This window comes from Phyllobates terribilis, unplaced genomic scaffold (genome assembly GCF_046119375.1).
Source record: "Phyllobates terribilis strain yellow unplaced genomic scaffold, ASM4611937v1 Scaffold_3__8_contigs__length_932513732, whole genome shotgun sequence".
Lineage (NCBI taxonomy): Eukaryota > Metazoa > Chordata > Amphibia > Anura > Dendrobatidae > Phyllobates > Phyllobates terribilis.
Window position 1 is genome coordinate 521,232,237 of NW_027362763.1, and position 21,355 is coordinate 521,253,591.

The 21,355-nt window shown below is 41.6% G+C and overlaps 1 protein-coding gene across 1 annotated transcript in view; it reads left to right on the forward strand.

Annotated features, from left to right (window-relative positions):
- The window catches only part of LOC141257115 (ectonucleotide pyrophosphatase/phosphodiesterase family member 1-like), a 129,885-nt gene that overhangs the window by 72,712 nt on the left and 35,818 nt on the right, over positions 1-21,355 (forward strand). The window contains exons 10-15 of the mRNA XM_073671259.1: positions 4,591-4,656; positions 9,544-9,616; positions 14,010-14,118; positions 15,913-16,044; positions 17,356-17,387; positions 20,063-20,190. Of these exons, the coding sequence (XP_073527360.1) occupies positions 4,591-4,656; positions 9,544-9,616; positions 14,010-14,118; positions 15,913-16,044; positions 17,356-17,387; positions 20,063-20,190 (540 nt within the window). The remainder of the gene's footprint in view (positions 1-4,590; positions 4,657-9,543; positions 9,617-14,009; positions 14,119-15,912; positions 16,045-17,355; positions 17,388-20,062; positions 20,191-21,355) is intronic.

Sequence of the window (21,355 nt, forward strand, 5' to 3'; positions counted from 1 at the left end):
GTTGTTCACCTGGTTCCTACCCTAGCTACTTTTTCTACTGTAATGCAGCGCCTTGCTGCATTGCTAAAATGTCCAGGGGGTGTGTTCTGGCTGACCATGTACCTCCCCTCAGGTGACTGATCACATGACTGTGACTTCATCACAGGTCCTGTGTGCACAGAAAGATATATAAATCCGGGTGGTTTGGAAATAGTTAGAGAGAGGCCTGGTGAGGCAAGAGGCCTGATCCCTGTGTTTGGGACGCCAGTAGTCCTGGAAGGCACGTGGCTTGGAGACCATGGCTAGGAAGCCTTAAAGCCACAGCTGTGGCAGAACAGAGCTGAGAGAAGCAGCTAAGACCCGGCAAAGGTAAAAATGGTTCTTTATATGGACATTGATTCTGTACCTTGCTGAAGTCTGTATCTGAAGCCAAGCGGGCATAGCTGCCACTGAAAGGCTCTAGGACATTACATGTGTAACATTCCTGCGAGCCACTGAGATGGACTGTTATAAGCAGTTTATGACGTGTAATAAACTGCTGGACTTTAGTTTACTGGAAAACGTGGCTTGTGTGCTTTAATTGACCCGTTGAAGTGAGTGCCCCTCCAACATGATCATTAACGCTACCTTACAATTGGTTAGAGAATGCGGGCAACTGCAGCCTGGTTGCTAGGGGTAACTGCACAGGATGACGAACGTGGATGCAAGCATCTTGCTGTGGCTCAGTGGGGTCACAAAGATTAAAGCATCTGGCTGTAACTCGGAGGGGTTACGAAAATTGTCGTCGGACTCCAACCTGGTTTGCTGTGGCTCGGCGGGGCCACGAAGATTAAAGTATCTGGCTGTAACTTGGCGGAATTACGAAAATTGTCGTCGCACTCAAACCTGGTTTCTGTGGCTTGGTGGGGCCACGAAAATTTTTCTGGGGAGAGCGGTGTGAGCAGTATCCCCAGACAGAATGGAGAAGGGGTTAGATGACCAGCTGCAAATGCTCTTCAACAAAATAGAGTATCCTGAAGAAATGCAGGAGCTGATAAAGATGGCTGTGAAGAGAGCAGCAAATGAGACTGAAGCTGTTGAGCGATTAAAGTGCCTGCCGCAGGTATTTGAGAAACAACAGCAGGTATTTCAGAAACGACAACAGGACTTGGTGCTGGAACGGCAGGAGCTGTTGGCACCTTACAGAATGGTAGCAGCGGACCATTCCTTGAGTTCTCCTGTGGCGCCGGTAATATCCCAGAGTGCCCAGGGAGGTAGTAAGAGATGTTGTGAACTGGGTCCTAAGACTATTGCAGGTTTTTTTGTTAAAGTACCCCCTACAGGTGTGGTTGTCCAAAAGGGGGTGGAGTCTCAAAAGGGGGTGGAGCATAGAATACCAAAGTTGGTTACTGGTCGTGTGTTGGTACCGCCTAAAAATGACAATTCGACCGTTGATAACTGGGTAGCTCCAGTAGAAGGGGTTGACGTCAAAGTGGGAGGTGACTTGTTAGTCCACAACACCAGGGGGAGTGACACGGACCCAACAAAAGTAGAAAGAGCATTCAGTCAGGAGGAGTTAAACGAGGTGAGAAAGTCCCCCTCTCGTCGTCGAAGGCACAAGGGCCACAAAAAAGTTGCTCCTGTAGCCTTTGCTGAAAGGGCAGATAAAGAAAATGCAATGCTGTGTGCCTTTATTCCGAGTGTGGATCCTCCTTTAGAAGCAGAGGAGATCAGAAGGGAAGAGGAGGTGACGTTGCCAGTAGCAACCTCCGGTACAGTATCAGACAACAATGGAGATCAGGTGGAAGAGTTGGATGCAGTTTTGCAGATTCGTTACAAGAAGGATAATCTACTGAGACAAAAGGATCAGGATTCGACAGCCCTGAAAGAGGAAGTGGCCAATCATGACCAAGAACTGGAGGAAAGCAGCGAGGAAATCAACCAATGGAAGGAAATGTTCCAGGAAAATAATGAGGACCGCCGCAAAACCAAGGATGAGGTTTTGCAGTTGAAGCTTGAGAAGGAGGCGCTGAAGGATGAAGTTTCTGGACGTGATCAAGACCTAAAACAACTGTGGAAAAAATTCAATAGGGACCTGCAACAAGCTAAGAGAGACTATGAGGATCTCCTCAAGGTTAAGGAAAAACTAGAGGACGATAAGGAGGATGCAGAACACAGGCTCCAATTGATTGAGACGACTCTACAGGACACCCGTGATGAGAATGATGATCTCCGTAGAAAGATCTCTGGACTGGAAGCTCAGGTGAAGGAGCTGCAGACATTCTGTGATGATCTCCAGAGGGCAGAGACGTGCCTTAAGGATAGAATCGGCAGGATGGAAGCTGAGCGGGAAAAGATGGAGGAGTCTATCGAAGAAGGGAGGTATGAAGCAAATGCCTCCTCGAATAATGCGAGCTTGGATGATTCGGTGGATTTAAGAGCCGAGATCAAGGAGCTCAAGGAGGCATTACAAGCCCATTTGAAGCAAGAGAAGCTTAAGAGACTGGCTGTCGAGAGCCGAGTGGGTGCATTGGAGACAGAGGGGTCTGAGAGATTTCTGCTGATAAAAGAGCAGTTGAAGCAGGAAGAGCTTCAGAGATGGGTTGCTGAGAGGCCAGTAGCTGAGCTAGAGGAAGAAGTTGTTGAGCTCAAAGGTTTCCTGGCAAAGTACCAATCAGTGAAGGAGGCCCCCTTGGAGAAGGAGAAGGGCAAACAAATTACGCTTAATCCTTTAAACCATGAGAAGGTGGACCTGAGGAGGGCTGAGAGAGTGTTAAAAGAAGATAAGAATGGAATGGAAGTTGTCAAGACGAGAATTTTTGAGTTCATAACTGTAAGGCAGCTCAGGGGAAGCATACAGCGTGAAGAAGCTGAAAGTCAGTTGTCCCTGAAATCTGAGCCGGATAATCGTCTGGAAACCACTGGTGAGACATAAACGTCTCGGTACAAGTGCCTCATAGATGTACCCGAAGATTTGAGAGAAGACTGCACCAGAGAGTCAGTGCATGAAGAGTTTAAGAAGGCCGTGGGAGCCTATAAGGTGTACTCGACCTCAGAAGCTAAACAGCTGGTGGTCCTGTCCACAACCGAAGTCACAGTGAAGAGGGTGGCTATCCTAAGTGACATGCACTCTCAATGTGTTCGCACAAAGCGGTTTGTCCGGTTGAAGACGAAACAAGCCGTTAGACAACTGGAACTCATGAGAAAAGCTCAAAGACTGCGGTAAGAGGTTATCCAGGTGCCTCATGCTCTGGTAAGAAAGCTCATTGGGAGAAATGGCCGAACCATGCAAATAATGGTAAAGAAGTCTGGTGTGATGAAAGTAAGCAGTCCACGTGATCGTCAGGTCTGGATACCAGATGAAGACGGCATGGTGTCATTCTCTGCTGTAGGAAAGGAAGAAAATTGCATATATATGCATGCTGATGGAGTACCGAGTGACCTACCTGCGGGAGTTAGAACAGTTGAATCTCGCCAGACTGCGAGTGGAAAGACCGCATTGCCTGAGCAGCAGAAGATGGCAGCCGTTTAGAAATTGTGAGACCAGACAGAGAAAGGGCCCTTCAAATAATAGAATGGCTACAGTAGAAGTTAGAGACCTTCCAAGATGTCCTGAGGATAGTGGGCGTGGGTTTAGAGGTAGTGAGACCTCCAGTAAGTCAGGTCTGAGAGGCCCATACAAACGGCCCAAGAGAGTACGGGACAGTACGGAGTCGGACCGAACCTTAGATACAAGGGCATGTGAGTCACACTGCTGTATTGACCGCTGGGAGCGGGGGAGGTCTGACAAGGTTACGACTCGGAAATGTGACTTGACGAACTTAGTGACAATGACAGATGGTAGGTCCCTAAGGAATGGGCTAATGTTGATGACTAATGTTCCAAGGGCTGAGCAGCGCAATTGTCAAGTACATGGTCTTTGTGTGAACCGTGAGTTATAATGTGATTGTGTATATTATGTGTTCAACCCCACAAGTTTGAACAGAGGGAGGGGATATGTAATGCAGCGCCTTGCTGCATTGCTAAAATGTCCAGGGGGTGTGTTATGGCTGACCATGTACCTCCCCTCAGGTGACTGATCACATGACTGACATCATCACAGGTCCTGTGTGCACAGAAAGATATATAAATCCGGGTGGTTTGGAAATAGTGAGAGAGAGGCCTGGTGAGGCAAGAGGCCTGATCCCTGTGTTTGGGATGCCAGTAGTCCTGGAAGGTACGTGGCTTGGAGACCACGGCTGGGAAGCCTTAAATCCACAGCTGTGGCAGAACAGAGCCGAGAGAAGCAGCTAAGACCCGGGAAAGGTAAAAATGGTTCTTTATATGGACATTGATGCTGTACCTTGCTGAAGTCTGTATCTGAAGCCAAGCGGGCATAGCTGCCACTGAAAGGCTCTTGGACATTACATGTGTAACATTCCTGCGAGCCACTGAGATGGACTATGTTATAAGCAGTTTATGACGTGTAATAAACTGCTGGACTTTAGTTTACTGGAAAACGTGGCTTGTGTGCTTTAATTGACCTGGTGAAGTGAGTGCCCCTCCAAAATGATCAATACCGCTACCTTACACTACATAGACCTTTTGAAAACTTTTTGATGAATATTTGATACAGCATATTTCTTTCTGCAGATCGATTCCGTTTGAAACTAGAGTGATGTCTATTCTCAAATGGCTGCATCTACCTGAAGATAAGAGGTGAGAGATTTTTACATATGATCAAAAGTGAGCTTTAATAATGTTCTACAGCATATACCGGTGGTAGACACTTTCATAGTCTTTTCTTTCCAAATTCATGTTTCATCTAAGAGCAGTGTAATATTTTTCCTTTTGACAGTATATTTTATCTGGCAAAATATATTACTTACACTTAAAGAAGCACTCCTATCAAAGTTTTCATTAATATATTGCAGTCATCAAGTTATATAGCATTGTGACATTACAATTGCTCATTTTGCCCTTCTACACAGTTAATTATTCTCTTTTCTTTGCTCTATGTAGGAAGTATGTTGTCCCTGCTTTTATCATTCTTCTCTTCAACTCCTGACCCAGCTGCTCAGCTCCTCCTCTGCCAGGGACTTTTGCAGTGACTTATAACTCATACAGGGAAAATTGGCCTCCTGTTTCTACATAGAGCTTAGAAAAATTCAGTTAGTCAGTTTTTTAATCGGGTGATGTCATAGACCTAATGGAAAACAGGAGAATTAATTGGGTAGAAGGGAAAAATGAGCAATTGTAAGTACACAGTGCTATATAATATGATGATTGCAATATATTAATAGGATTAATACTTTAATTGGAGTGCTTCTTTAACTTGGGATTTTATATTTTAAACACTCTTGTCACATCAGTAACCCCTTTCCACTTCATTACATTTTTTAAATTGAAGGGGCGGGTGAACAAAGCAGTGTTCACATGTTGCAGTCACATTGTGTTTTGAAAAAAATATACAATTTTGCTGTGATTTTCAAGAATTGCATCAAAAACACTGTGGTTCTAATGCAATAACGCAAAAAAAATGCTATGGATGAACACAACCTTATGATGTACTATTATGATTTGTTAATGGTGCAGGCTTAAGATTTGAAGCCTTGCCAATGACGGTAGGATATACTTTGTTACAACTGCTGGGGTTGATGCCAGCCCTGATCCAGACACTTTAACCCTCTAGATGCTGCTGTCAATTGCAACTGCTGCATCTATGTGATTGACAGAGGGATGCAGCCCTCGATTTAATCAGGGTCAATTGGGCTTTAAGCCAGTGTAAAACTGACAGGTATAATACAATGTTAAATAGAAGTATTGCAGTGTATAATACTAGTGAAGAAGCGCTGTGTATACAGTAATAATAAACGTTAACTGCGCTTCTTCCTCCAGACCCAACAGTCATGTAATCTCTGGGTGTAGGGAGAGAGCAGAAGGTGCTGGGTCCTATGAGACCCAGTCAGCACTGCTGCGCAGCCAGAAGTCTGCATTTCCACTATAACTGGGGCTCCTATACCAGCCCCAGTTACAGGGGAAATTGGGTAAAATAAAAGTATTTAAACTTTGAAATATCCCCCCCCAAAGATCTTTTATGAACTTATGTAGGACACAATATGTGAAATAAATTAAAGTGAAATACATGCATGAATGAGAAGCAGAAAAATAAAATAGAAAGCTACTAAGCCACTGCCAATCTAAATTGCTATTGCTGATGATGATGATGATGATATTATTATGCTGTACATGAGAAGGTGTTACATACAAGATACAAATATAAATTACAGTGAACAAACGATCAATGACAGACTAGTATAGAAGGGAGAAAGCCCTGCATTTGCGGGCTTACAGTCTACAGGATAATGGGGAAGGAGATAAAACTAGCCTCTCCCCAGTAAGGGGGAAAAAACAAAACGTGTCCAATATATAAAAATAATTATGGAACAAAATTTACAAGATAGTTCAATGGCCTTTTGTTGCTATTAGACACATACACACATGGACAAAGTTGTTGGTTCCCTTCTGTTAAAATAAGACAAAACCCACAATGGTCACTGAAATAACTGGAAACTGACAACAATTATCTTCAATTTAAATTTACTGAATATCAACTAATGAAAATCAGACATTGCTTTTGAATTGTGGTGCAACATAAAAATGTAAAAAAAAGCAAACTAATGAATATGGCTTGGACAAAAATGATATTACCCCTAGAAAAAAATTTAAAATAATTTGACCATAGCGATATGTTACAATAAGATGTGTCCTGTAGTTAACTTCACAGGTGTCTACAAACTTTTAATTAGTCAATCTGCCTATTTAGCCCACGATGAGTTTTTAGTGAATTTTTAATGCTGTGTATTTCGCTACATCAAAAACGTAGCATACTACAGTTACAGCAAAGTGGATGGGATTTAGAGAAATCTCATGCCCGCTGTGCTTCTTTTTTACTCAGCGTAAGCTGACCTGTGGTGCGTGTTTCAAATCCGCAACATGTCAGTTTCTCATGCGGGTACGCTGAGTTTTATGCTCAGATTTTTCTCATAGACTTGTATCAGATGAAAATCTGCTAAATAAAGTATAAAGTATGCGCATGCGTTTTCAATACAGAAATGTACTAAAAACACCTAAAAAATGCATGGAATCCACACATGACTGTATCAATAAAGTTTTTTTGTCAATGCCAAATTCTAGGAAGTATCAAAAATAAAATGGCTTTATTTAAAACATGACATGGCAACAAAAGAAGAAAAAATGTAGGGTCAAAAACGCGATAACGCAAATAAAAAAGGCACTAAAAATCGAATGAAAAAAACAAGTAACCTAATTTACTTAATAGGTACCGAAATTGTGAAGAACATCTGCTACATCAAAAACTCGCCAAAAGCTCATCTTAGGAACATAGCCTTAAGGGGTGAAAAGTAGTCACTGTGCTGTTTGGTATTATGGTGTGTACCACACTGAACATGGATCAAAGAAAGCTAAATTGATAGTTGTCTAATGAGATTAGAAATAAAATTATACACAAACACGTTAAAGGTAAAGACTATAAAACCATTTCCAAACTGCTTCATGTTCCTATTACTACAGTTGCACATACTATTTAGAAATTACAGATCTATGGGACTGTAGCCAACCTCCCAGGAAGTGACCGTAAGAGGAAAACTGATGAGAAATCGAGGAGACAGGTAATACGAATGGTGACCAAATAACCCTAAACAACGTACAAAGAGATTAGAGGTGAACTCCAAGGTCAAGGTACATCGGTGTCAGATCACACCATCCATCGCTGTTTTGCCCAAAGTGAATTTTATGGAAGATGACCCAGGAGGAAACCACTATTGAAATCAAATCACAAAAAGTGAGAATGGAATTTGCCAAAATTCGTATTGACAAGCCACAAAGCTTGTCAATGTCTTTTGTACAGATGAGACTAAACTGGAGCTTTTTGGCAAGTCTCATCAGTTCTGTGTTCACAGATGTAAAAATTAATCATATAAAGAAAAGAACATTGCACCTACTGTGAAACATGGAGGAGACTCAGTTATGTTTTCGGGATACTTTGCTGCATCTGGCACAGGGTGTCTTGAATCTTTACAGGGTATAAAGAAAGCTCAAGACTATCAGGAAATTCTTGAGCAAAATGTGCTGTGCAGTGTAAGAAAGCTTTGTCTGGTCTGAGAGCAGGTCAAAGGTCCTCCAAAAGGATAATAACCCAAAACACACAGCTAAATACATCCAAGAATAGCTGACTATTCTAAAGTGGCCTTCTATGAGCTCTGATCTAAATCCTATTGAACAACTGCGGCAAGAGCATGCTCAAAAACATGCAGCCTGGAGAAGGAGCCCTTCACACCTGAGACAGCTGGAGCAGTTTGCTTACCACGAATGCGTCAATATATCTGTGTACTGCTGCAGATGTCTCATTGAGAGTTACAGAAATTGTTTGCCTAAAAATGTTGTGCAGCAAAATATTTTGTTAATTGTACCATAATTTTTGTCCAGGCCAGATTCATGTTTGTTTGATTTTTTTTTTTTTAATTTTCAGTTGAACCACAATTCAAAAGCAATGTCTGATTGTCATTATAACAGAAGGGTACCAACAATTTTGTTCATGTACTTATTTCCTCCATTATCCCACCAATATTGCAAAAAAAAATTAAAAGAGTGTGAAAATAACTGGAGCTTAGAAAATCTGTTTATGGCCGAGTACGAGTTCTTGGATGTTATAAATGCTGATATTTTTTTTTCGAGAAAATAGTAATGGGAATCTGGGTGATCATCTTGCCTTTATTGCCTGAATGTTTCCTGCTCTGGAGGCATATTGGGTTGTAAGAGTACATAGAGAATTATTCATACTGCATATTGATTCATATATTAAGTAATTGCAATATGTTGGTGAACAAAAGGATGACTTCTAGTTTCAGTGATTTCATATTTTACATGATGAGAATCCTACTTTTGGTAAATAAAGTACAATAGTAAATCCCTTTACACCTATTGTATTTGCAGTTCTAAGCTGCAGTGCTGCATATTTATTTATACTTAAAGGGAACCTGTTATGTCAAAAAATGCTGTTAATCTGCAGGTTAATAGCAGATTAAAGCCATACGCTCATTGCAGTGAAAGCCTAGCTATTTGGAGGAAATTAACTTCATTCCTCCTGGCAGCCTCTGGCGTTCTGTCATAAAGGCGCAGCTTCAGTCACCACTTAGTACATAGTGTTGATGCACTGATGAGTCGGCTGTCAGTCAGCGCCGGGGCGAGGTTACAGCTGCCGCTCTCTCTGTATTGTAGAGTGACTGAAGCCGCACCCCCCTATTTGTGATCGGGTACACGACAGGTTTCCTGTAAAGAGCACCTGTCTTCAGGTCAAAAGTTGAATACTCAGAGGAGCAGCAAGAATAAAGTGAGAGCAAAAACTTGCCACTTTTGACCTGGTGAGAGGTCCCCTTTAAATTAAATTAAAAGAAAAAAAAACATGTAATGATGGAGATCATCCATGTTTAATGTTCAGTTTACCCCTTTAATTTTAGACTGCTGTTATGTGTTTATTCAAAATAATTGACGAGTGTGTATCGTTCTTGGCACTGTTTGATTTAGACCACACTTTTACACTCTGTATTTAGAAGAACCAGATTCCTCAGGACACAGGCACGGTCCGGTCAGCAGTGCGGTAAGTAAAATACCTAAATGTTTTCTTTAATGTGTATCACTTCAATGTGCATGACAGAGCTAAAGTGTCTAAGCAGGTATTTATTTATTTCGTATCTGCAAAGTTTACTTCCCGTGTTAAAGGGAACCTGTCACATGAAAAAAAAGCTATTAACCAGCAGACATGGGGGTAATCTGCTGGTTAATAGTGTTCTGAACCTGCCTTGTGCCAGCATTTAGACCCCCGTTACTGGGAAGAAATAAACTTTATTCCTCCCAGTAATGTGGTGGTTTCAGTCATAGGGGTTCAGTCACCCCTCTGTGTATAGAGAGCGGCGGCTATAACTGCGCCCCCAGCACTGACTGACAGCCGGGTCTAATGCTGAGCTGCTGTCAGTCAGTGCTGGGAGTATGGTTACAGCCACTGCTCTCTATGCACAGAGCGTTGAGTAAACCCACCCTGGCTCCACACCCGTGACTGAAACCCAAATGCTACTGGGAGGTATAAAGTTAATTTCCTCCTGGCAGCGGGGGTCTAAGTTCCGATGCTGGGCAGGTTCAGAATGCTATTAACCTGCAGATTAGCCCCATATCTGCAGGTTAATAACATTTTTTTCATGTGACAGGTGTTATGATCTGCAACATAGGCTAAGGAAAGAAGGGGAGAGCTGTCCCTACAGTAAGACTAAGCTGAGCCCCTACGTTGTAGCGGGCTACCTGTTCCTTGTGAACAGACCCGCCTTCGTCCTCGGCTAGTCTGAATGGAGACCTATAGAGAAAGGGAGGGGTCCCTAAAGGAACTAAGGACTGGGACAAAAATGGGACACCTCCTAACAGAAGTTGTTGCAGAGCAAAAGATAAACTGCAAAAAGTGCTAGAGGTCCCAGAGGACCAAGCAAACTAGAGATAGATAGGCACAAAAGCACCTGGCTAGAGAGACAGTCAAAACAACAACGAAGTCCAGCAAAGCCAGAAGGGCAGAGCTGGAATATATAGGAAGATGGTCACGTGACCGCAAAACACAAGATGGAAACAAAAACAAACAGGAGGGTTCTAACAACAGGTTCCCTGTAACTCTTAAAACAGAACTGTACGTTCAAGAAACTTTACAAAATTTCTCATAATACTTTGCATACATCAATAGTGCAGGTTATCTTATCAGAGACATCGGCTTCCTTCCCCACTTATCAGACACTTCTTATCCTCCCTCCGACTCCTGAAGCAGCTCAAGTCCATATTGTGCAAAGGAGATGGACTGCAGGTGTTATGTGACAGTCTATTATCCTCTATGGAGAGGGGAGGAGCAGGGAAGAGGAAAGGGAGACAGGAATACATTGTGCAGGATTCTGTAACAAGTGTTTTATCTAATATCAAAGCTTGATTCAAATCAAGACAGCTCAGCTCTGCTGTATAATGACCTCCAATTAGCTCCAACTTATCTATGTGAGCTAAAAAGTGAATGAAGGTCGGGCATTCCCCTCTCTGTGCGGTGCTATCTATGGGAGAAATTACTGCAGCTAGTCTCCTCCCACCAGCTCCCTTTGGATTGAAAATTACAGTTATGCATGCAGAGGGGAAAAGTGGTGAGCATTCAGGATCTACAGTATATCACAAGTGAGTACACCCCTCACATTTTTGTAAACATTTTATTATATCTTTTCATGGGACAACACTGAAAATGAGACACTTTGATACAATGGAAAGTAGTCAGTGTACAGCTTGTATAACTGTGTAAATTTGGTGTACCCTCTAAATAACTCAACACACAGCCAATAATGTCTAAACCACTGGCAACAAATTGAGTACTCCCCTAAGTCAAAATGGCCAACTAGCTGTTTTCCCTCCCCTGTGTCATGTAATTCATTAATGTTACAAGGTCTCAGGTGTGAATGGGGAGCACGTTTGTTAAATTTGGTGTTATCGCTCTCACACTCTAATACTCATACTGGTTACTGGAAGTTCAGCATGGCACCTCATGACAAAGAACTCTCTGAGGATCTGAAAAAAAAGAATTGTTGCTCTACCAAAAGATGGCATAGGCTATAAGAAGATTGCCAACACCATGAACTGAGCCTAGAGCATGCAGCAGTTTAATAAGACAGGTTCCACTGAGAACAGACCTCGCCATGGTCTACTAAAGAAGTTGAGTGCTTGTGCTCAGCTTTATATCCAGAGGTTGTCTTTTCAAAATAGACGTATGAGTGTTGCCAGCATTGCTGCAGAGGCTAAAGGGGTTGAAGAATCAGCCTGTCAGTGCTCAGACCATACGCTGCACACTGAATCAAATTGGTCTGCATGGCTGTTGTCCCAGAAAGAAGCCTCTTCTAAAGATGGTGCACACGAAAGCCGCAAACAATTTAATAAAGACAAGCATACTAAGGACATGGATTACTGCAACCTTGTCCTGTGGTCTGATGAGACCAAGATATACTTATTTGGTTCAGATGGTGTCAAGCGTGTGTGGCTGCAACCAGGTGAGGAGTACAAAGACAAGCATGGTGGGGGGAGTGTCATGGTTTTGGGCTCCATGAGTGCTGGTGGCTGTGAGGAGCATCAGTTCATTGAGGGAACCATGAATGCCAACATGTACTGTGACATACTGAAGCAGAGCATGATCCCCTCCCTTTGGAAATTGGGCCGCAGGGCAGTATTCCTACATGATAATGACCCCAAACACCTCTCCAAGACGACCACTACCTTGCTAAAGTAATTGAGGATATAAATTGCACTTAAGTAAATCCACATCTATGGGAGATTTCAATAGAGACTCATTGGTCAATATAAAAAACCCATACAATGATGTTGTATTTATACTATTGTGATTGCGGACAGTCTTGTGTCTGTAATACCACTATAATCATCCCGTCAATAAAGGTTTTTTATATAGCCAATGTTTAATTGATTTTTGGACCTGACATTCGGTGGTTCTCCCCTCTTTGTAAAGTAATTGAGGGTAAAGGTGCTGGACTGGCCAAGCATGCCTTCAGACCTAAACCCTATTGAGCATGTGTGGGGCATCCTGAAATGGGAGGTGGAGGAGCGAAAGGTCTCTAACATGCACCAGCTCCATGATGTCATCATGGAGGATTCCAGTGGCAACCTATAAAGCTCTAGTGAACTCCATGCCCAAGAGGTAAGGCAGTGCTTGAAAATAATGGTGGCCACACAAAATATTGACACTTTGGGCACAATTTGGCCATTTTCTCTTAGGGGTGTACTATCTTTTATTGCCAGCAGTTTAGACCTTAATGGCTGTTTTGAGTTATTTAGAGGGCACACCAAATTTACAATGTTATACAAGCTGTACACTGACTACTTTACATTGTATTATAGTGTCATATCTTCAGTGTTGTCCCATGAAAAGATATAATAACATATTTACAAAAATGTGAGGGGTGTACTCACTTTTGTGATATACTGTATGTTACACAATGGATAGAGGATACCTTTAAAACTTGACGATACCCGTTTTATACAAGACAGATGGCGGCTGTGTTACATAACTGGCAGCTGCCTGTATTTGCAGCCGCGTGTAGCTTGCTCCCATTGCTGCAGGATAACTATTTAAATACCGCTTTCACTCTCAGACCTCAGCATTTCAATGACATCATTGACTGTGCACATGCGCACCAGCTCCAGTCAGCACCTTGTGAAGGCCCCTTAGCAGCCATGTTAGTCCCCCTGTGAAGCTTAGCCACAGCTTGGCCTTTATAATTGAACCATGATTTTGGTAAATACTACAATATTTATAAATTTTTTTTATCACTTAATTAAATAGAAAACGATGCATATTTGGTATAACCATCATTGTACTAACTTAGAGAATTATACTGCCAGCATTTTACTCCAGTATGTGGCATAAAATCTTTGATGAATCGGGGTCATAGACTTTTTATTACGACTCATTCGGACATCAGTGATTTTTCTGGTACACAAAAATGGACCAATTTTCATCAGTGTTTTGGATCAGATTTTCCTTAGTGTTTGGTCAGAGTATCCATTTCTGTCTTTAGTGTTTCATCAAATTTGTTCATACAAGAAATGACCCCTTAAGCACATGGCTGGTCTTTGGGAAAGCAATGAATAGCTAAGTGCTCAAGTGCTCCTGCTCCTTCATTTCAGATCAGTAGGGGTGTCAATGCCCTGTCCCCCACTGATCAAAAGGTCTGTTGCGATTTTTGAAATGACAGTTACACTTCAAATATAGGAAATTATTATTGTGTAGCTTTCTTTTCTCATGTCAGTATATACTGTCTTTGCAGCAAGTAACATTTAGAAGCAATGTATCAACTGTGTATTATATCCTGTGTGTATATCTACAGTAATTTCAGATTTTGTCTACATTTTTTTAATAAAATATTATGCATCCCTCCCATAATGCTAACTAATTATCCTTCATTGTACTTTGAATGCAGGTGATAAAAGCCCTCATAAATGTAGACCAAATTGTCGGAATGTTGATGGATGGACTTAAACAGATGAATTTAGACAAGTGTGTTAATCTTTTGCTTTTGTCTGACCATGGTAAGCAATTTTTCAAAATTGTAATACTTCCTGTATCCTCCAAAATACAAATGTTTTGACAAAACAGCACATTCTACTTGACTAAATCATAAAACAGTGATATAAAACGCTGTAGTATAAAAATGTCTGAGTGCTCCAGTTTCTACATAAATGTGCTATGCACCATTTATAGTTTGTAGATAGAAATAACTTTCAATGATTTTTAGTTATCTGGTACTGCTTATACTTGATGCTACAGCCTGTACTATCCCCCTGAGCTGCACTCATAATTCTGCAGGTTTTACAAGTGAAACCAGAGCATTACTGTCAAATATCTGTATAGATTGTTTACCATGACTTGAATTCTGAGAAGTTGGAGAGCCCACTGATATTAGAAGGGCTGGCCAACTGTCCAGTGTACAGTATATTACGTGTAGATGAGTATGTATGTGTAGCGCCCCAAGGGCTCGGTTGCTACAGGGGTATTGCACCTCAACCAGAGGTGTGATATTCCACTCCCAGGTAAGGATGGAGTATGGACCAGGGCTCCGTTAGCTGCATACATACACTTACACACTTCCCATTTCCGGGGGACAGCTCGACGGTGCTCCCATATAATTGCAGGCACAACTGACCATGTCCCTGGCTGGAGGGGGGAGAGAACCCAGTGATGTAGGAGCAGTAGGGGACGGTTTCTGGAGCATAGGAAAGAGCTCATTGGGTGCAGGTCACCTGAGCTCAGACACAGAGGTAGATAAAAGGTGGGGGCCATCTTAGGAGGAAGTTGGAGTTCAGAGAGAGGAGGAGTTCAGCCAGAGAGAGCTGACAGGGAGCTGTGGCTCAGCCTAAGCTCAGCTCCACGAGGCAGGCCTGGAGAGAAGGCCGGGGCCAGAGAGGAGAGAAGAAGGAAGGAAAGAGGAGAGACAGAGGAGTAGAAAGGCTCCAGAAACAAGAAGGCAGGAGAGACCCTAAGAGAGCAGAACGGACAACAACCGTTGCAAGCCCGCGTTATATCGGGTGAAGGGTCAGGCCGCAGAAGGGTACCGGATTCCCGAGTTGGTGGAGGTAAATCAGCCCTCAGCCAAAAACCGGAGGTCATGATCATCTATTGGTGTGACCCCCTGCTACACCCGCTAGGAAGGCACCACATAGGGTCAGGGAAACTGGCGCAAGTTTCACCAGAGAAGGCCCGAGGCAGCTGGACAGAAGCGTGGTCACTGGTGGGGTACGAGAGGCCAGAGAAAGGATAGAAGGGGGTCCTGTGCCATACTCCCGAACTGCCTGGGGGTTGACCGAGCTCCTCTCCTGGTGGACGCAGCACGGCTTGAGCAGTCATTGCTGACAGAAGTGACTTGGATTTCAACTGTGAGTAAAAGGCCTGAACTGTTCCATTGGACTCTGTGTGGTCTATGCTGCGCCTGCACCATCACCCCCAGCATCCTCTTACACTGCCCTGAGGCTACACTCTTCCCGTGGGGAGTTATCCTATCCCTGTGCTGCACACTAACACCAGCCTCAGCGGTCTGCCTTGCAGCGGCGGTCATCCTTGACCGCACTCCACGGATGGCGTAGTCGGACATTCATAGCTCTACAAATAGACTGCCACAATTTGGTATGACCACCCTGAGCCACGGGATCGGGTTGCCACTACTACCCCCATCATCGCACTGAAGCCCGGTTCCGGGTACCCCACGGCCCAGGGGGCGAGTCATATGGTTTAATAAGAGCTAATAAACTGATTTATTTAGCATCTCAAATGTCAACCAAATGAGTTGAATACCATAAACACTGTAATATTTGCTGCTTATATGTCAGGTATGGAGGAATCGCGTTGTGGGAATATTGAATATCTAAAATCTTATGTAAACGCCTCTGATGACTACATTGTGGTATATGGACCAGCAGCCCGCCTGAGGCCTGTGCATTTACCAGATGAGTATTTCTCTTGTATGTTATTATCTATTTCTATTATATGATCTTATTTTGTTACTCCTCAGACATGACATATTTTTTACTCCTTTTGACTTGTTAGTTCTATTGGATATTGTTATCTGACAGATAATAAATAATTGTACCATAAAGGTCGTCATATAACTTGGATAGTTGTCAGTCAACAAACTCTGATTTGTCCAACAAATGTTCTTCCTCAACTCTAACATTTACATGAACGTGAGGCTGAGAATGCATATGGCATGTTTTCAATGGGAAGACACCCTTAGCGGCAGCTTGACTCTCATGAGAAGAAAAAATGATGATGGAAAAGATGAGAAGAAAAGTATGTTGAAATTTAAGATGCCGGACTTTTAGGGCTTGTATAGACGACTGTATTTTCTGTTCAAGTGCGATTTGACAAAACATTAGATTGCATTTGGACCAATGTTATTCTACAAGGCCATGCGCAAGGCCAATTTTTTTCCTTGAACAGAGTCTGTCCAAGGAAAAAAATTGCAGCATGCATGATTTGTATCCAATATTCGAATCACACTCGGCCATGCAAGTCAATGAGGCAGTGGAAAAAGAGGGTGTGATTAGCATAATCTGACCGATTTTCTCAGAAGTGAGATAATACGTTCTTGAAACCCTAGCCTTAGCCTGACATCTGGGATTGAGGGAGAGTCAGAAATTGTCAGATTTGGCTGATGGCGTCTTATTTATCATGAGAAGAAACATTCAGGCATGTTGAAATTCAAGATTCCCCACATTTTTCCCCCTTTTGACAACTAGCATTGAGGGAGACTTGTAAAATCTAGCTGGCCAATGTGTGATATATAGGAAAGTGCAATCCATATCTAGCAATGTACCAATCTGTTGGTTATTATCTTTTCTTTACATTTTTCAAGTCTGATCCTTTTTCTTTTAATTAGACTTGAACTTTCAGTTAAAAAATAGCTGAAGGATTGGTAGTCCTAGGTTTATTGATAATGAAAAAAAAAAATTATGTTGTTAGGAAGGGGATGATCATGGATTGACAAACTTCTTTATCACTTTGCACTGTTACATTTTATCTCAGTTAAGCCTTCAAGGTATTATTAGGCATTGAGACATTAAAACACATGGTTTTATACAGTAAAGGACAATCTGGCAAGAAGAATTACTCTATGGAAAAATAGGTTAATACAAAATACCATAAAGTAAAACACTTTTTTAGAAATGTAGATTAGTATCTAGATCATAGTCTGTTTATTGTAAACTATTTTATTTGACTTTTAAAAATATTTTCAACTTTAGGTATCTAATCTTCAAGAATGTCTTTTTTAGTTGATTATGAAGATCTCGCCAAAAACCTATCAGTAAGTAGAAATCCAATGTGTCATGCACAGAGCAAGAGTAATTTTGCCAAAACATAGTGCAACTAGAATGTTATGGGCATTGTTGCTTGCGAAAATGCCAAATTGCAGTTGACTGGGAGTCAACCAGCATGTTATTTCTGCTTGATGCAAAGCAGCTACTTGTCTGCTGTATTACGTGCCTGTAAAACAGCTTGGTATCTCTAAATCTTACAAGAACAAAATGTGGATGCAATGCACGTAGGAGGACTTGGATAACCATAGCAATAAAACCAGATTTGGCGTCCAACTGTGGAGGCTTCATCAACTGTCCTACTTTAGGTGGTATATCGATGCCACTCAAAACATTCATCCAGTTGGCCATGACAGGCATATACTGTCTCTGTCCTTATTTGCTGGGACTCTGAGTGTATGCTTCTTTCCTCCCCACAAAATAAGGGATGGATATCTGATAGTGCAAAGGGAGAGGAGGAGTAATCAGAATTTAAAAAGCTGTAGTTCTGCATAATGACGACACTGACCAGGTACTACTTGAGGATGTGGCTGGGCTACCAGAAACTTGAGCTAGAGTAGAAGGTAGGAGCACATCTTAATACTTGATTATATTGCTAGCCTGCTTGCTTTTTCTACATGAGCAGGTGATATCGCTTCATGTACTAAGAGATGGCCATAGCTGTTTGTCTATTCCAGCCTGGATTTCCATAGCTTCTTTTCCTCCAGCAGCGTGGCTAGCAGCGTGGAAAAGAACTGCCACATCCAATATGCCAGCATATAGTTTCAGGCACCTCAGGCATAATTGGCAAGGTTGCCACTACCACCATCAGAGCTACAGGCTGTTGAGACTCCTCCAGAAACTGCAGTGAGCTGACCATATTAAAAGCAGAAATGCCCCTGAAAGATCTTTTAGCTGAACCCCGGCTCCACTCTTTAACTCCAATGCCACCACCCCCCTCTTATGATGTCACCTCCTCAGTAACCCAATCTGGTTCTCAGGTCTTGCACACCACACAATCATCATCATTCATCCATTCTTATCTTGGCTGACAGTTGCCTCATTGTGAGAAATGGCCGGACTCGGAATGCCCAGATCACCATTACTGACAAAGCCACCAACACAGCTAGGCAGTTAAATCTAGTCTTTCAGCTCCTCTAGCCCCATGTTATCCAAGTACAAAGGCAGACTCTTCGTCTCAGTAATTCAACTGTAAGCAGTAGCTGTTGTGACTTATTTTCCTTAGTTCCCAGCATGCTGAGGCTTAGAGAACTAAGGAGCAAAACAGATAGAGATGTCATTGACTGAACTGAGAGTCTGCAATGTAAAAGATTAGCTTTTACCGTGAAGAAGCATTTTGTAGAACACTGACTCCAACTGACATCACTGTTAGAAATATCATCATTCCGTGACTGAGAGGAGTGATATGCCATCATATTTTCCATAACACGCTTCTCTTCCTCCCATCTAATGTGCTTTACGGAAACTAATGAGACTAATTGAGACCTTTGTGTGGTAGCATTATTGATTGGATTTTTGGTAATGGTATGGTTTTTTTTCTTTGACATCACCTCGTCTATTGCTATTGTCCCTTTTTCTTTTACCATATCATTTTTTTACAAGACTTATAATTAACTTTTTTTTAAATCTTTTCAACCGCAGTTGCTCCCCCTTTGCCAAAAAGGTTGTAGCCAGAAATGCTAGGTACTAGGTTGGGACATGTCTAGAAAGCTAAATGTTTCAATAGGCTGCAGTATCGGTGTGGCATGTTTGGGTGTCAAATTGGAATAATAAAACAAGTGTGGAAAAACAAACATGCACAGTTAGGTCTGGATTTTTTTTTAGCATTTTTTTTTCTTTTAACAAAATTCTTTCCCTTCTCTTCCTTTGGCCTCATTCAGACGTCCGTGTTGCATGTACGTGCTGTGTCCACTTTTTTAACGGATACAACACATACCCATTATAGTCTATGCATTTATTCACATGTCTGTGTTTTTTCATGGAATGTGTGTCTGCAAAACACATGGAGACATGACCGATTTTTTTCCAACAGCACGAATGAAGAGGGCCAATATAAGTTTATGGGTCCATGAAAGCACACGGATGGCATTCATGTGTCATCTGTATTTAACGTTGCAAAGTATAGAAGGAGCTTTGTATTTTATTTATCCTTCCAAGAAAAATACTGATGTCATACTGACCAAACACTGATGGACACATGGATGACACTCACCCAATACACTGACACCTGTACCATTTTTCACGTATGTGTTTAAACAAGGGACGTGTGAATGAGGCCCAAAAAAAGTAACAAGAAATACTAGGGACAAGCCACTATATTTGTGTATCATACATGAGTGTCAAATTAGACTTGTAAAACTGTTGTGCAAAAACATGCATGCACAGCTAAATGTCTGGAATTTTTTTAATTATTATTATTCTTTTTTTTAAACTAATTGCCAGGGAGCCTTTGAATTTGATGAAGAAAAAATTTCTAGGACCTTTAAATAGTCCAAAATAGGCAGATTTTTAAGATTTACGGAGGCAACAGATATTAAATTATCAGAACTTCAAACCAAAACTATATCTACAAATATGGGAGCTCCAGAAAAATGTCAATGTTATGGGATTATGATATGCAAGTTTAGAGAAACTTCACATCAATTCCTGTATTTCTTTTTCTCAGTGCAGAAAAGCTGATCAGCATTTCAAGCCATTTCTCAAGCAATACTTACCAAAACGCTTTCATTTTGCCAACAATGATAGAATTGAATCGCTCCACTTTTACAGTGATCCAAAATGGCAAGTTGTAAAGTAAGTGATTTTTTGTTTTAATGTAGAAATTACAGTGCCCCACTTGCACATAATCTGTACATTCTGGTCATAGCTGTGATCACTGCTTAAGAGTCCTTTTTGTGACAAATACTTGACTGATCGCTAGAAGCATAGTATTTGTAGTTCCACTCCAGACACCTTCACCATACATGCAACTAGGATTTGTCATAACCGTGTACAGCGATGATAAACAGGCTTGGGATTTGTGCACGGACTGGGATTAACAACTGCCTGACTTTGGTGTACTAATATATGTTTTGTTGGGTGTAGTGGTATGGAGTGGACTCACGAGTTAAAGGGGTATTCCCATATTCCCATCTCCAAGATCCTATCCAATATGTAGTAAGTGTAATAATAATGATATTAGCAAATACATCTAATTTGAAATGTAGTATAGTTCTTCTGATTCGCTATGTTGCTTACCCCATGTACGGGGCATTGCAGTAGCTTAAAAATCCATGGTTAGAACAACTCACAAATAACTGTCACTATACGAGTGTTATGTAGTAGGAATAATAATAATAATATAATATATTAGCACATACCCACATACCTCTAATTAGGAATGTAGTATAGTTCTTCTGATTCACTATGTCGCTTACCCCATGGGCAGGGTATTTTAGTAGCTTAGAAATCCATGGTTATAATTAATAACTAGCTGTCACTATATGAGTGGTCATAGCCATGGCTACCTAAGCTACTTCTATGACATGCACATAGGGTAAGTGACCTAGCAAATCAGAAGAATTACACTAAATTTCTAATTGGAGGTATTTGCTAATATTATTATAATTATTATATATTCGGAGAGGATCTTGGAGCTGGGAATACCCTTTTAAATCCATTCCACACCATTCCACAGCCCTATTAAATAACATTGGTCTATGTGCTGTCCACGTACTATCCAATTTTAACTATTAGATAGTAAGTGGATAGCCCTTAAACAAAAACCTTAAAACGTTTGGTATCACCGTAATGATACGGACCTTGAGAATCATGTTGCTGGGTCATTTTTTACTACACAATGAACCCTGTAAAAAACAAACCCACCATTTATTTTACACTTTCACTACACTTGATTTTTTTCCATGTACAATGTATGGTAAATTGCATGGTGTCATTCAAAACTACAAGACATCTCGCA